Source organism: Crocodylus porosus, unplaced genomic scaffold, assembly GCF_001723895.1.
Source record: "Crocodylus porosus isolate Cpor-Errol unplaced genomic scaffold, CroPor_comp1, whole genome shotgun sequence".
NCBI lineage: Eukaryota > Metazoa > Chordata > Crocodylia > Crocodylidae > Crocodylus > Crocodylus porosus.
The window spans coordinates 59,932,487-59,946,644 of record NW_017728909.1 but is presented as its reverse complement, the minus strand read 5'-3'; the positions used below and the strand labels follow the sequence as shown (position 1 = coordinate 59,946,644).

At 40.2% G+C, this 14,158-nt stretch overlaps 1 protein-coding gene across 1 annotated transcript in view; it reads left to right on the top strand.

The window, feature by feature from the left end:
* Window positions 1–8,654: 8,654 nt before the first annotated feature.
* LYSMD3 (LysM domain containing 3) overlaps window positions 8,655–14,158 on the top strand; it is a 14,249-nt gene continuing 8,745 nt past the window's right edge. The window contains exon 1 of the mRNA XM_019531714.1: window positions 8,655–8,720. Within this exon, the coding sequence (XP_019387259.1) occupies window positions 8,655–8,720 (66 nt within the window). The remainder of the gene's footprint in view (window positions 8,721–14,158) is intronic.

Genomic DNA, 14,158 nt, shown 5'->3' with positions numbered 1-14,158 from the left:
TCTCTTCCTTTTCTCTTTCAGCTCCCAAGGTTGCTTATTGCAATCCTCCCTTCTCCACTGAAAGATGCAACTTCTCTCAGAGCTCAACAAAGTTGCTCAATTACCTGGCCTGAATGGTTCACTTAAGAGTGGTTAAGTGCAACTCTCTCTTCCTGGAAAGCCACGAGTGCTATGTTGTACTACACCCTGCTGAGCCAGGAAATCAAGGGATGAGTTTGAAACCTAAACTCAGGTTATCTAATACACAAGGTTGGCCCCACATACAGAGACATTAATCGGGCTTTCAATAAAACTGCCTCCAGATCCATAATGGTAGTAACTTATACTTCACTTCCTTGCCTCCCTTCACTGCCAAGACTGCAGTCTTCCTTGAGTTCTTCCAGAGCCCTGAGGATTTCTCTACTGCTTTTCCATGTCTATTATACCACCCTCAGGACCCTATATTGCAGCTCTTTTACTGCAGACAAGGACTAGACAGAGCTCCTGTTGAAGCCTGTCAGCACTGCTCGTCAACCAGCCAGAAGGGTTATTGTTGAGTGACATGAGGCACTCTGTAACCACTCCTAACAACTCAGCATGCTGCCTCCACAGCACTCCAATCTCTTACAAACTTCAAGAGTAAACAATTGGGCCTGGAATTGGACCCACAATAGATCTGGCATTGTACAGATCTATGCCTGCAGGTCAGCCTTAACTTTCTCTTTTCATTAAAAGCACTAAATAAGGTAAATTAAGTGCATCCCCCAATTCTCTGTTTGTTTGGATTTTCTTTGTTTTGATTTTCCTAAACTGAGCAAGTTAAAAATGGCTCAGCTGCAGGCAAATGAGTATTGAAAGCAGCAGCAGCAGCAGTATCAATGGGCTCTAGTTTGTTTGTTTGTTTTGAAATCTTGCCTTTCCCCTTCACTGGCATCCTCTGAAAGAAGAAAAGAGGGGGTTTGGAAGAAGGAGAAAAAAAGCTGAGAGAAAGGAATAAGGACTTACGGGAGCAAGAGGACAAAGTGACAAGAGGAAAATATAAGAAAAGACAGGGAGTCTAAGAAAAGGATCAAAAGGGAACATTTTCTCTTTTTGACTCTCTATATTTATAAGCAGGTCTGTGCACTATATGAACAATAAGATTTTTTTTTCAATATTGGATCCCGTAAAGATAGCATCTGTGTAGGCACCACAATAAAAGTGTCCTGACTTTCAAAAGTGCTGAACCATCCACATATTTCACAAAAGTCAGGGGAACTCTTTAAATCTCATTGTTTCTATTTCAGCATCTAAATTTAAAGATTTTGGTCCAAACACGTGCATTTTTAATACAAGTAATAAGCAAGCCAGAATCCCAGTTTGTTAAGTTCAAGTCTTGCAAAGAACCCTGCAGGAGCTTAGCTTTCCATATACTACGTGTATTCCTGCTGAAGTTAACCGAACTATTCAGAATGTGTAATTTTACGTGTGCATAAATCTTTGGCAGATAGGATTCTTAATTAAAATACTCTGGCTGCATATTTACTTTCTATCCCTAATATCTATTAATATATCATTTCCAATTACATAATTAATCCAGGTGTTACCTCCATAATAACTATAATAATCATGTCAGGCAGTGCTTCGTTCAGCTCTGCAAGGAAAAGACTTGTATAATACTCAAGTTTGTCTTCTTTTTAGATTCACAGATTGCATACGCGTATGTGAAGGATTGTTTTCCTAGTTGAGTCTCTTTCCTAGTTGAGGCTCCAATGGAGCCTATTTGGAGCAAAGTCAGCACTATACAGAGAAAACCCCATGGATGAGGTGTGCGAGGACTAGACTGTAATGTCATGCATTCCTGTGAGGCAGGTCAGGTCAGACAACTCCGTGTGGCCTGTGAATTACATTTAGACAACAGATCTTGTGTGAATCTTTATGTAGCTGAGGTCCTTATATTTGCTTGTGTTGGCTCCATGTGACATAGCTGTTTGCTGGTTACAGCAAATTGGTTGACAGTGTTTAACAATCTTTGCTCCATGGACTCCTTAAGATTATTTCTCCTATCATGACTTGTATTGGACAAGGCCATGTGTGGGAGGAGACATAAACGGGAGTGGTAATAAACTTAGCTGTATGTCAGATAATCAGTGAATGGTACATCTGGTCAAGTCTCCATAAAACTAAGATAAGGTCTTCTGTGGAAAATGGAATTAAAGAAAAAGGCTTGCACCAGAGAAGTACATACATGCTTAAAGTCTCTTTACTTGCACTAGTGTTAACTTTCTAGATAGCTTCCCAGTGGAAACATAGGTGTATATGTATACATGAGATACAATACAAAGGGAAAAAAGAGCTAATTGTCTTCAGTAAAGAGTAGCCCTTACAAAATTTTATATGGTTGCACTGCAGGATCCAGATGATGTTTTTCCCTGAAATAACACATGCACAGAAAGAACAGTAATATCTACAGTGAGGCTTTATATCTGCCAGATGATTAGGGGTAGATTAAAAAGATGAGTTTCTGGTCCTCTGCACTTTCAAGATGGACAAAGCTATAGGAAATACTAAGGTAAGAAAGTGATTCTCTAGTATAAGGACTCCATTTTCTTTTCATGCTATATACTCGGAGTTCATGAGGTAGCAGAAGGCATTACTGGTGACTGCTAATTTATGCTTCTAACTTAGTCTATGACAAGAGCTAGCCAGAATTTTTTAAACAGGGTTTTTCCATAGAAAAATGGCCTTTAACTGAAATTCACATTTTAACAAAAAAAATTCTGATTAAAAAAAACAGTTTTTTTGTAATTTATCAAAAATATTGCTGAACTATTATTGACATTGTTTCCAGAGTATTCTACTTATTGGCAGATGAGAAAATTGAAACAAAATCCACAAAAATAAAAAACTCATTACTTCTTTTAAAGAACATCACTTTCAAATATTTTGGAGATAAAAATAACTGAATTATGTTTGGAAAAATAGATTCTCAAGTTTGGATCAGTTCTGTCTACATCCCAGATTCAGTTGTTCCATCTCCCAGGGTGCAGCTCTTGGAGGCAGAGGTTATTACTATACTGGAATATTATATACCTGCAGAGGTGGTTTGGTCTTATAATGTTGTCTAGTGGTCCCCATTCAAACCACAGTGGGAGCCTACTGGCTTTGCAGATCACATGAAGAAACAGCAAGATGAGAACTTGGCAACAACTGCCTGCCTGCCCCTCTTGTGCAGTTATTGTTGTTAAATAAAATTGCAGCCTTGTTTTTTCCAATCAAGTGTGTCCATCTCTTCATTTGCAGCATGCCACTGACAATGTAGATACTATATGGCAGCTCAGAATGCTCTCTCATAAAACGCCCACTAAATTACTGAAAACTCATCTATGCCTTGGTAACAGACATGGGAAGTTCAAAGCCCTTCTGGCATTAGGCAGCAAATTCACTGATGAATGCTTTCCAGAAAATTTACATCTTCAGAAGGCAAATTCTAGGCTTTACAATATAGATCACTTTTACTTTGTGTTCCTAATGTTTTATTGGCAGTGTATTTTAACTTTTTACTGGACATAATATAAATGCATGCCTATATGCTCTTTCACAAAAAAAAATTACTTTACTTTCAGCTTTCTCAGCAAGTATTTCAAACCAATAAGTAAAATATGAAGCAGCTCCATCTGGTGCACGCAAATTTTTATTTAGTTTACGTTACCTTATAGATAAGAATTCTCCTACATGCATAATAGCTGGGAAAGTACCTGGGAACCAGAAGTTTAAAGAGTTTCTACTGTTTATTTAAAGTGGATTATGTAATTTACATGTTTCATCACTTCTTCCCTTAAATTCTAAAGGCCAAAATTAGAAGTTAATTTGTTGGTCTTTTCTTCTTCCATAAAGTGAATGGTAATTTCCCTGAATTAGGACTAAGTAGAAACTAACTACTCAGGGTAAAATCCTAGTTCCACTGCAATAAATGTGAGTTTTGTTATTTACTGCAATGGAGCCAAGATTTTCCTCTCAGAATGTAAATGTCCTCCATTGTTATGAAACTGATTTCCTATTCATGAGCAAAAGCCTGATGTATATACTGGGGTATTAAATCATGTCTTTAAGGAACTAGTCTGCATGGAGCTACATATCCCTAACATGGTCCTTCTTGGACCTGCTAAGTATATAGGATGAACATGCCTGCTTACTGTATTCATTATGCAGATTAATTGCATACTTTTCTCAGAGCCGCACCTTTTGATTTCATCTTCATTTCTGGCCTGAGTAAAATCTGTTAAAGGACATAACAGATTTCAGCCTCTAATTTGTAATGCTTACTCTGTTGCTCCCTTTTGAACTTGGGAAACTCTTTGTTACTGCTTCTAGTTGTTTTTAAAATCCTGACTATCCGTGGGTCTGACTCTTTACAGCTCTGCTCTTCATATAGCACTTCAAATCTGTGCAAGTGCAAAATGAGTATAAAGCAATATTGAGCACAAAGGGTGTGAGAGAGTGGAGAAGCAGACCCTTTAATTATGCTGGAAAGCATTCAGTAATATACTTCTGAAAGGATGCTATCTACATTCATTTTATTATCAATGAAATATATATTGTAAAGGCCTTCTCAGTGATAAGATATGGGAAAGTGGAGTGATGTAAGAAAATTGCTTAAAGTAAAAGTGTACTTAAGAACATTCCATAGAAAAATCTGGCAAATCTTACAGCTTTGTCCATTATAAAAACTGTTCCTATTCAACCCTTTTCATTTATGGCTTATCAAACCAAATGGTGGGGATTGTTCACATGAATGATAAAAAATAGTTTGTCCATCAAAAAGGGACAAGCGCCTCAATATTCTTCCCTTTAAATGATTATAGTAGTTACTGCATAAATCAAGAGAAAGTGTAATGTTCAAAATCTGTGTAAGACCAGCTAACTTGATCTTTTAAAGTTATTCCCAGTTTATGCCCACCATGTGTGGCGCTTCCCTGTGGTTTGTTATTCTACTTCAATGGCGGAGGGAGGAAACCAACAAAGCTCAGTAACCACACTGCATAGCACAATGTAACCATGGAAGCATTTGTCCACTTGTCAGAGCCCCTCCAGAATTATTCAGCCATTCATTTCATTGAATCAATATTGAAGCTTTTAAGATTTATTACTTGTGAGTTGGGGGAAAACTAATAAAACAAATTCCTTGTTTCTTCTCATTAAATTCATCTTGTCGTGCCAGCATATGAATACCTTGCAAACACTTTACCGATGTGGTAGGGGCTACAAAACCGTTTCTTCATATGGAGGGATGACTCATAATATATTTGCATTAACATGCCTGATACTCAGCAAAAGAAAACTTAAAAGGTTTCTGAAGCACTATGCTGACCAGTATACAGACTGAATCAAACAGAAAGACAAAGTTGTAGAAGATGGGGGAGGAGGGAATCCATTTGAAAATTTATGAAAATGTTCTGGTTAAAGAACTGTTACGCCTGCTGTGATCCTGTCTATGTTGTTTAGGTATAAATATCAACTGGAAAATTTAACTTTTTATAAATACCTAACACACTTTAAGACAACAGTTATTTTGGAGATCCTTGTTAAATTTGATCATACTAAATGACATTGATATCAATAGTTGTCTACAAATTACTGTCAAAAAGAAAAGTGTGAATATGAGGGTATGAAGAATATAATCAATTCTTTAAAAATTCCATACTGCCATGAACATTTGGGTTTCTAACTTCCTGAAGCACCAAATACATTTATTTGGTAAAATTGTCCTTATTTTTTCAAGAAAGATAAAAATTATATACAATATCAACTGTATTACTCACCAGAGGAAAAAAGAATGCTAATATAAAAGTATAGTGCTTTATACCTTTGCACAGTTATGAACAGAAACTGTGATTATGCCCTTGGTGCAGTGTCCAAATATAGCATTAACATGGCAGACTGTGAAGGCAGTAACCTCTAAGGCTAGGGAGAGTCATTACACATAAATTGGTTTAAGTGATCAGAAACTGGTTTAAGCCTGTAACAGAACAGATGTTCAGTGTCATACCAGTTTGAAAATGGCTGGAACTGGTTTGAGATAAACCTGGTTGAATGTAGTATCAGACTTAACTGCTTTGGGTCAAACCGGTTTATGCAGCATTTGCCCCAAACCTAAAGCATTAAGGCTTATCAAGACACTTTAGCCAACTCTTGGAGTGAAGCCAAGCTGCATAGGATGCAAATCAAGGTTTGCAAAATGGTGGCTTGAAACTCATATTTGCACTTCCCTGATTGTGGATGATTTGTCCAGGGATAAACCTACCAGGGATAAATGTCTTTAAATCAGTGAAGCAAAAGAGTTGCACCAAGAATCCTGAAACTGTTGGCTAAATAAATCTTTTGTCCTGATGTTCATCTACAATCTTTGAATTCCAGGAAAAGTCCAGACAGTGGGAAGATTGTTATTGTTGTGCCAATGTTAAAAGGGATGACCCAGGAAATTCTAGAGCCCAATTAGCTTGACATCAGTCTGGGCAAAATAATAGGTAAGTTCACATAAGATCCAATAACGAATTATGGTAATGCCAGTCAATATATTTTAATGAAAAAATGGGTTCTCAGACCTGATTTCAATGGATGTAGCAGACTTTTGCATACCATTTAATGTTGTACCACATGACTTCCTGAACAACAACAACAACAAAAACTAGCACTGGACAATACTGATAAAGCAAATAGATAAGAATCAGCTAAATGATAGATCTCAAAATGCACTGCATCATCATCAATGAGAGTATTTCTGGTGAGGTTTAGTTGGCATTAGTGCAATACCTGATGCTATCAAACATTTTCATCAACAATCTTAATGTAACTATGTAAACACGTTTTATCATAGCTGAAAAAATGTATGGGTGGCACAAAGGTAAATATAAATGAAGACAGGGAAGTCATATGTAGTGATCACTTAGTGCTGGGCCCATGCAAACAAAATGTACTTTAATATAACCCAGTATTTCTAGGAACAAAAAATGCAGCCCATACCAGGAGCATGGGGAACTGTATCGTCAATCCTTTTCACGTGTTGAAAAGGATGTCATTGTGGAAAATGAACTTAACATGAGCTTCCTGTGCTGTTCTGTGACAAAAAAGGGCTAATGTAATCTTTAAATGTATAAATAACGAAGTAATGAGGGTCAGGGAATAAGAGGAAGTTTTTATCTTTGCACATAATACTAGTGAATATAGCTCTAGAATACTGGAAACAGTTCTGGTGTCCACATGTTAAGAAGGGCATTGAAAAACTAGAAATAATACAAAATAGCCATGGGAATGATTCAAGGACTGGAGAATATGCCTTACAATTGGAGAGTTAAAAAGTCCAATCTATTTGCTTCGTCAAAAAAAGGAAATTGAGAAATAACTTGAGTACAGAGTACAAAAACCTCAACAAAGACAATTCGGAGCGCCAAAGGGCTCTTTAATTTAGTTGAGAAAGGCAGAGAGAAAGAATCAACAGCTAGAAGCTGAAACCAGATGAAACAAATTGATAATAACACACACTTTTGTAACACAGAAGACAGTTAACCAGAGGGCATTATTTTATGGTCCCAACTGGCTGTAGAATCATGAAGCTATGAAAAACATTAAGTGTATAAGTTACATCAATGCAGATTTATTTACAAATTAGTAAATATGCAAGTATATAAACATATTAGAGAGTCTTATTAAATATATGGAAATGACACCACAAAGGATTTTCTATTATTGAGGAGTCTAATTTTCCACTTTATATATCACCTCTGATTTTGACCTACTGGCTTCAGAGAGAGGTTTTTTTAGTCAGTGAATTACTGAACAGAGCTCAATGCAAAACATAATCAGATGCATGCATGCTGTCCCTTACTGAGAGATTTTTTTCTAAAAGTGAATACCAGGCAACCAATGCACTCTACTGGCATGCTGAAGAAATCATCTGTGAAAGGACATATCTTTGCATATATCAGAATAAGTGGGTATCTGAAATAGAATAACATAAACTAAAAATAAACTAATTCAGGCTGACTAAATTAAGAGAAGGGAAAATGAAAAAAAAATTCAACTAACACTAAAAATCAGAAACAGCATTAATCAACCAAAGTTACTAAATGTCATTTTTTAAATAAAAACTAAGGGTATTAACTTTGGTTATATAGGGTTTGTGTATCAAGAATTGGCACTAGTATTATTTAGGCTCTGATCTCTTACTACTTACGCACATACTTTAATTTATACACATGAATATTGCCATTAAAATCTACCCATGAGACTGCTCGTGTGATTAAGACTTTGTGGGACCAGAGTACACATGAGCTACATATTTCCATTTGTCTATGTTTCTTAGATGTGTCCCATTACCATTTTTCTAGGTGCCTTATGGGTCCAAAGGCAGGCACTAGCTGGAAACAACCTACAGCTTAGTTTTACTGGAGTCATGTTGACTGGGAGTGTACTTTGATGTGACCCTCCCCCTTAAACTTGACTTCTGGATGGCTTTAATAACGGGCTAGGCACAAATACTGTAAATTTCTGCATTTTTTCAGTGACCCATGATGTTTCATCTCCTTTCATTCATGAGATTAAAACATGCATTTAGGTGCTTACCTTTAGCCGCTCAAATTTGAATATCTTGACTTATGTCTCTAAATATAAATGCTAATTATTTCATAACTTACAACATGCTGATAGAAAGTGGCATGGTTACATTGGCAGGAGGAGGAAATGCTGAAGATGATTCAGAAAAGGTAATAACTGTTATCTTGATCACTGACCTACTTTCCTTCTGGACTACTCTTCAAAGAGTCTTCTAGTGTTTCTAAATGTGTATCCCATTTCCTAGCTTCTGCTCTGTTTAAGCAGCATTAGACCTAACATGACCAAAGGAAAGATGGTAGAGATCCTGTAGTTGCACTTGGAATGCCATGAAGCGATTAACACTGACCCTGTTGCTCATTGAGTATGCGCTATTAGGATATGCAAAGTAACCTACATGGAGATGGAGAAAGGCTGTATTCCCATTAGCATTCATGAGAGCTATGCAGCTACAGTCCGACTCATCAAGTTGGGAATATACTCTTTTGTTATTGATGGGAAAATGTCACTGGTTACAAATGGTTACAGACAGGGGTGTAGTAGGGTCAGAGCAAACTCCAATACCCTTTTTTTTTTGGAGGGGGGAGGAGGGGAAGGGGAGTCAGAGAATGCTGCTTCGGCAGTTTATTTTTTGACCTGATGGTGCACCTCTCTAGATAAAATAAATGGTGGAATTTCCTGCCCTGACCTCTCCTCCAGTTCCACCACCCAAAGATTAAAGAGAAACGCATAATCTCCAAAAGAACATGCCATCAGTGGTATATGTTAGAGCAATCATCAAACATTTACTGAGTATGAAATCTGTCTTCAAACTTCTCTCAAGGTCCACCCACAACCCTGACCAGTCTTATAAAACAGTCTTTCAAGAGCATGAATGGAGTCTGAGTCATCAGTTTCCCAGCTACTGACAAGTACAGTTGCTTCATTTCTATTACTGAAAGCCTCCTTTTTTAAAGACTGGTCCATGTTTCAGACATTCTTTGCCAAGAGTGCAATAACAATTCTTAATAGCTGGAATTCCCACTCGCTTAGTTACTACTATTTTGTCATCTGGAGATACCATGAGAAAATCTTGATTTGTAGATAATTAATCCAATCATATCACCTTCCATGAGGCTTCTTACATTTTCCTCACATTTTACTGTTCCTTGTATTACAGAAGAGCATGCTGGGGCAGCTGTAGGGGCAGTTGTGCAGCAGTCAATTCATACTGGTTGTGTGAAAATTGTTTATATGCACAGGGACTCCAGTTCAGCTATGCCAATTTACCCCAGCGCGGTAGCTGACCAGTAGTAAGGAATAGAAGTCTCCATAATTAGCTCTCAGACCCAAGCACTGGGAAGATGATACCAAATACGCCTTGCATACGTCTAACTCAGCCATCCTCACACTGCCACTGAGAAATGCATCTCATGCCCACTGTGTACATGTTACATGCTGAAATAATGTTATGTCGTTGCCCTTATAATGATACCGGGCACATCCAGAACCACTTTTTGAAGCATATTCCTGAGAATATCCCTAAGCATCGGGTTCTGAAAATGTGAACACACAACATGTTTTCTGCATGTAGCACTAAGTAGAGCAGAAATGAGTGGCCAGGACTTTTCCTATGGTGGACTGGGATCACTGAAGACATTATAGATGTACCATATGAGAAGAAGAAAAAAAATAAAAGAGTATGTGAAACATAATTTTGGTGGGTTCCATAAAGTCTCTTAGGACATTCTACTGCTGCAATGGATGCTATATTAATTTAGAGACTATTCTAAATTACACAGGGCAATAAGAGCTATTTTATACCAAATGCTGAGTGGAAGATGCCCTAAATTAGCTGCTGCTAATGACACCCTAATTTTCATAAGACAAGCAAAATCTCCCACTTACATGGCTAGCATTTCACCTCTGTGAGATGTCACTACATCCCCTTTCCATTGGAGCAGAATAATTCCTGTTCAGCCTAACTGCTAGTGGTTCTCAACCTTTTTTAGACTCAAGGCACCTCTTGGAAAAAACAAGCTCTTTGCTTTCACTATTTTTTTTTTTTTTTTGACAGAGAAATAATAAAGCAATCTTCTGTTGCAGATAACTTAGAAAGGCCAAAACAGGTCAGAATATTTTTGGATTCCTATTTGATATCTCTGGGTTTATCTTGTGAAACGTGTCAGTGTTTCCCTTCAAACAGTGCTAATGCTGTGTAGCACCCTTAAAAAGATCTTGCACCATCACAGGGTGCTTGCTACAGTACCCTGGTTGAGAATCACCGATATACACACTTCCTCGTACCAAATTCATTTTATTCATTTTACTTCTTCAGTTCACGTGGAAAACTGACCCATAACATTTATGCTCTCTCATAGGATCGCTTTTACTTAGCACTGCTCCTTTCTGTGATGCTTGTTGTTCTTTGTGTTTTTCTTTTTAAATCACTTCTGTTAAATATATCCAAAGGCCTTAGGAGAACCATATGAAGTATCCAGAATTTTATTTAACTCATTCCTATTCAAAAAACTCCCCACAGCTTGATAATTCTTCAGTAATGTTGGTGCATCAAAAGGCATTTTATTTCTAATAATACTCTATCTGACAACACATCATTAAAAACAATATTAAAGTGATCAGCGGGACCTCTAGCAGGCAGGCACCTACCCAAATTGTCCTTCCTGTATTTTCACCAATCTGGAAAGTCATCAGGTCCCTCAAAAAAACCCTATCATATGTAATACCATTGTAGCACAACGATATTACAGAGATGTTATGCTCTGAAGGTTCAACTACAGTAAAATCCAAGAAAAGAGGTAACTTAATTTGTGGACAGAGAGGCAGATCCAGAGGCATGCACTGGTGCAGTAGCACCTGCCTTTGATTCCTGTTCTACCCAAAGTTTAAAACCAAGTGCATGAGTGGGAGCAGCATTTCTAGTCAGGCAGCAGGGAGGGAGTCAAGTGACTTCATGGCTCATTAAAATCTACCTGATTCCTTCTAAAGACTATTCCACAAGTGTTACTGACCCTTTCTCCATTACAATGATCTTGATGCTCCACTAATTAAGCTAGCCTTTCATCTGCAATTCTGCTGTTTGTTAGCTGCTCCCAGTAATGAAGCTCATATATTTCACAGCCTTGCAGACTGTTTTTAACTCATTCCAACAAAGTTATATTTGTTTTTCCCTCAATATTAAACTCTAAGCCCCTAGCATACTTTGCCTTTTTTCTCTGTGCTGCCCATCAGTGACTTGCTAGCCGCACCTTGATGGAATAAACTAAGTTGGGCCCAACCTCATAGGGCACCAGGGTTTCTGAACACCAGGCCTGTGTCTGGTCAAGGGCACCTTAAACCCACCCCAAGTTTGCTCTAGCTGCACTGGTTAGCTCTGGGCCCACTGTTCAGGACTAGCGGCTTTTGTTGCAGCAGGACATGCTCCCAACACAGAACTGGCAGCCCTGAGTTGGGCCATTCCCTTTGCTCCCTCCACCAGCCCTTCCTTGATAGGCCCACAGGCAGGCTTTCCTCACACCTGTTCTGCCAATGCTAGCTTTTCCCCTGCAGCACTGAACCTATCCCCCTCAGTCTCTATTCATTGTTCCTCATGAGCACTGGGTGGAGTACTGCCCTTGCCCACTTTCCATGGCCTCTTTAGCCCCTTTAGCCACTACCCAATCCACTGGGTCAGAGACTCCCATCTGAGTGTCAGCACAACTCCTAACGTAAGAATGTCCCTATTGTGGGTCAAATTCATCCCAGCCTGTTCTTCCTCCTGTCCAAATAAAAGCACCAAAAAGATAATAAAGGCGTGGATGGAACTTATCTGTCCCACCGTGGTGCCACTGCCAGTCTTCCCCATCCGGCCAGTGTCTGAGCCTGCTCTCTGCAGTTCCGCATCCACTCTTCTCTCTCTTTCTGCCAGGAGCCTTCCCTCCTTCAGGTTTCCTGCAGTCTCTTTCCCCCTAACCCAGGGCCAGGTTCACATACAATGAACATGGGTCACCTGACCCTTGTACTTCTGCCATGGATCCTTCAGGGCTGTCCACCTGTGCTTGGCATCCTTCTCGTTCCTGATCCCTTTGCTCAGTGGTATGCTGTGATAAAGGCCTCCTCAGATAAGAAGGGGTGCATGTGTGTGGTGGGGGACGGGCGAGAGGTAGCAAAACAACAAAGGAAAGGAAGCAAAGGGAGGGCAAGGGGAACCAGGGGGGAGAACCAGGGAAAAGTATCCTGGGCCCCAGAAAGATCAAAGAGCTACCCCAAACACCCTGTTCCCTCTAGTAATGAGGTATGGGCCCCATTACATATGGGATAATACAGCATACCATCTGCACATGCTTTTCAGAATCCTAGATTCACTCGTGAGCCAGGCTTATCATTATCAAATTCTTGTACTTAACAATACTAAACCACCCTACTGTAAACTGTTTTATTAGGTATTCACACTCTTTGGCCCAAACCCAGCAGTGTCTCTTCTTGGCATTTATTTGCAAGCAGCAAAATACTGGCTGTCACAGTTCTGGTTATGCTAAGTTGGAGTTAAGTTAAGGTGCCAAAAAGCAGCTTGGGAAGAACAGGCCTTGCTGACCTCTGGACGACTTGAGAAGCAACGTCAAAAGTAAAAATCCATAAATGAGCAGAGAAATTGGCTCAAGAAGGGAGCAAGGAAAATGAATGAGGGCAGGTACTGAGTCGGAGAACTGAAGATGCCGAATGCATGAACTTGGCGAAAAGCAGATGCAGACATCTGAACAAACAGATAAAGCACTGGCACGAAAGCCTGGGTATCAGGGATAAGTACAGGGGAGCGTAATGGACAGGTGGTGGTGATCCCGTCCTGGCAGTTTTACATACTTGAGCTGAGGGCTAGATAGAGTGAGGGCTAGATAGATGTGTTATCCTTTAGTCAGTCAGCAGGCAGGGTAGACCTACTCCTGAATACATGCATTCACAAAAGCTCCTACTCCCTAGAGATCTTTTTCCATTAACCCCAGAGATGTGGGCCTACCCTGCCGGCACAGCACATGAGCGACTAGACACATGCTCTTGAGCATAAACCCCGTTCTCTGGGCCTTTACCATGGAGCACAAATATGAGCCATCCCGTCTGCACCACCCAAGCGGCCGCTGGCTAGCACCAGCTTTCTGGACTAGTGCGCTGCAGCACATAAAGGCTGGGGCAAGCAAAGGGCCACATGAACACCTCCAAATGCCTCTACGCAACCGGCCCCTGCTGCAGCCAGGGCAAAGATGGGGCTGGGACCTGCAGCCCTCCTGATCCCTCCCCCAACCCTGCAGCTGTTCGCAAGAGCTAACGAGAAGGCTTTGGGCGGAGGGACGGGACAGAGCAGCTGCCAGAGCCCCGCTATCCACGCCAGCGAGCGGGGCAAGAGAAGCACAACCCCCAGATGGGCGGAGCGACAACATCACTCCCAGAGCCGCAGAAGCCCCAGGAGGTGACGCGTGGGGGGGGCGGGGCATGCGCTACTCCAGACCCCGGAAGGCCGCTCACAGCTCGGATTAGTGCCGCCTACTGCGCGTGCGCTGGGGCGGGGCCGCCTTGCGGACGTGGCGGTAGCAGGCGCGAGGGGGCGGAGGGTGCCGTC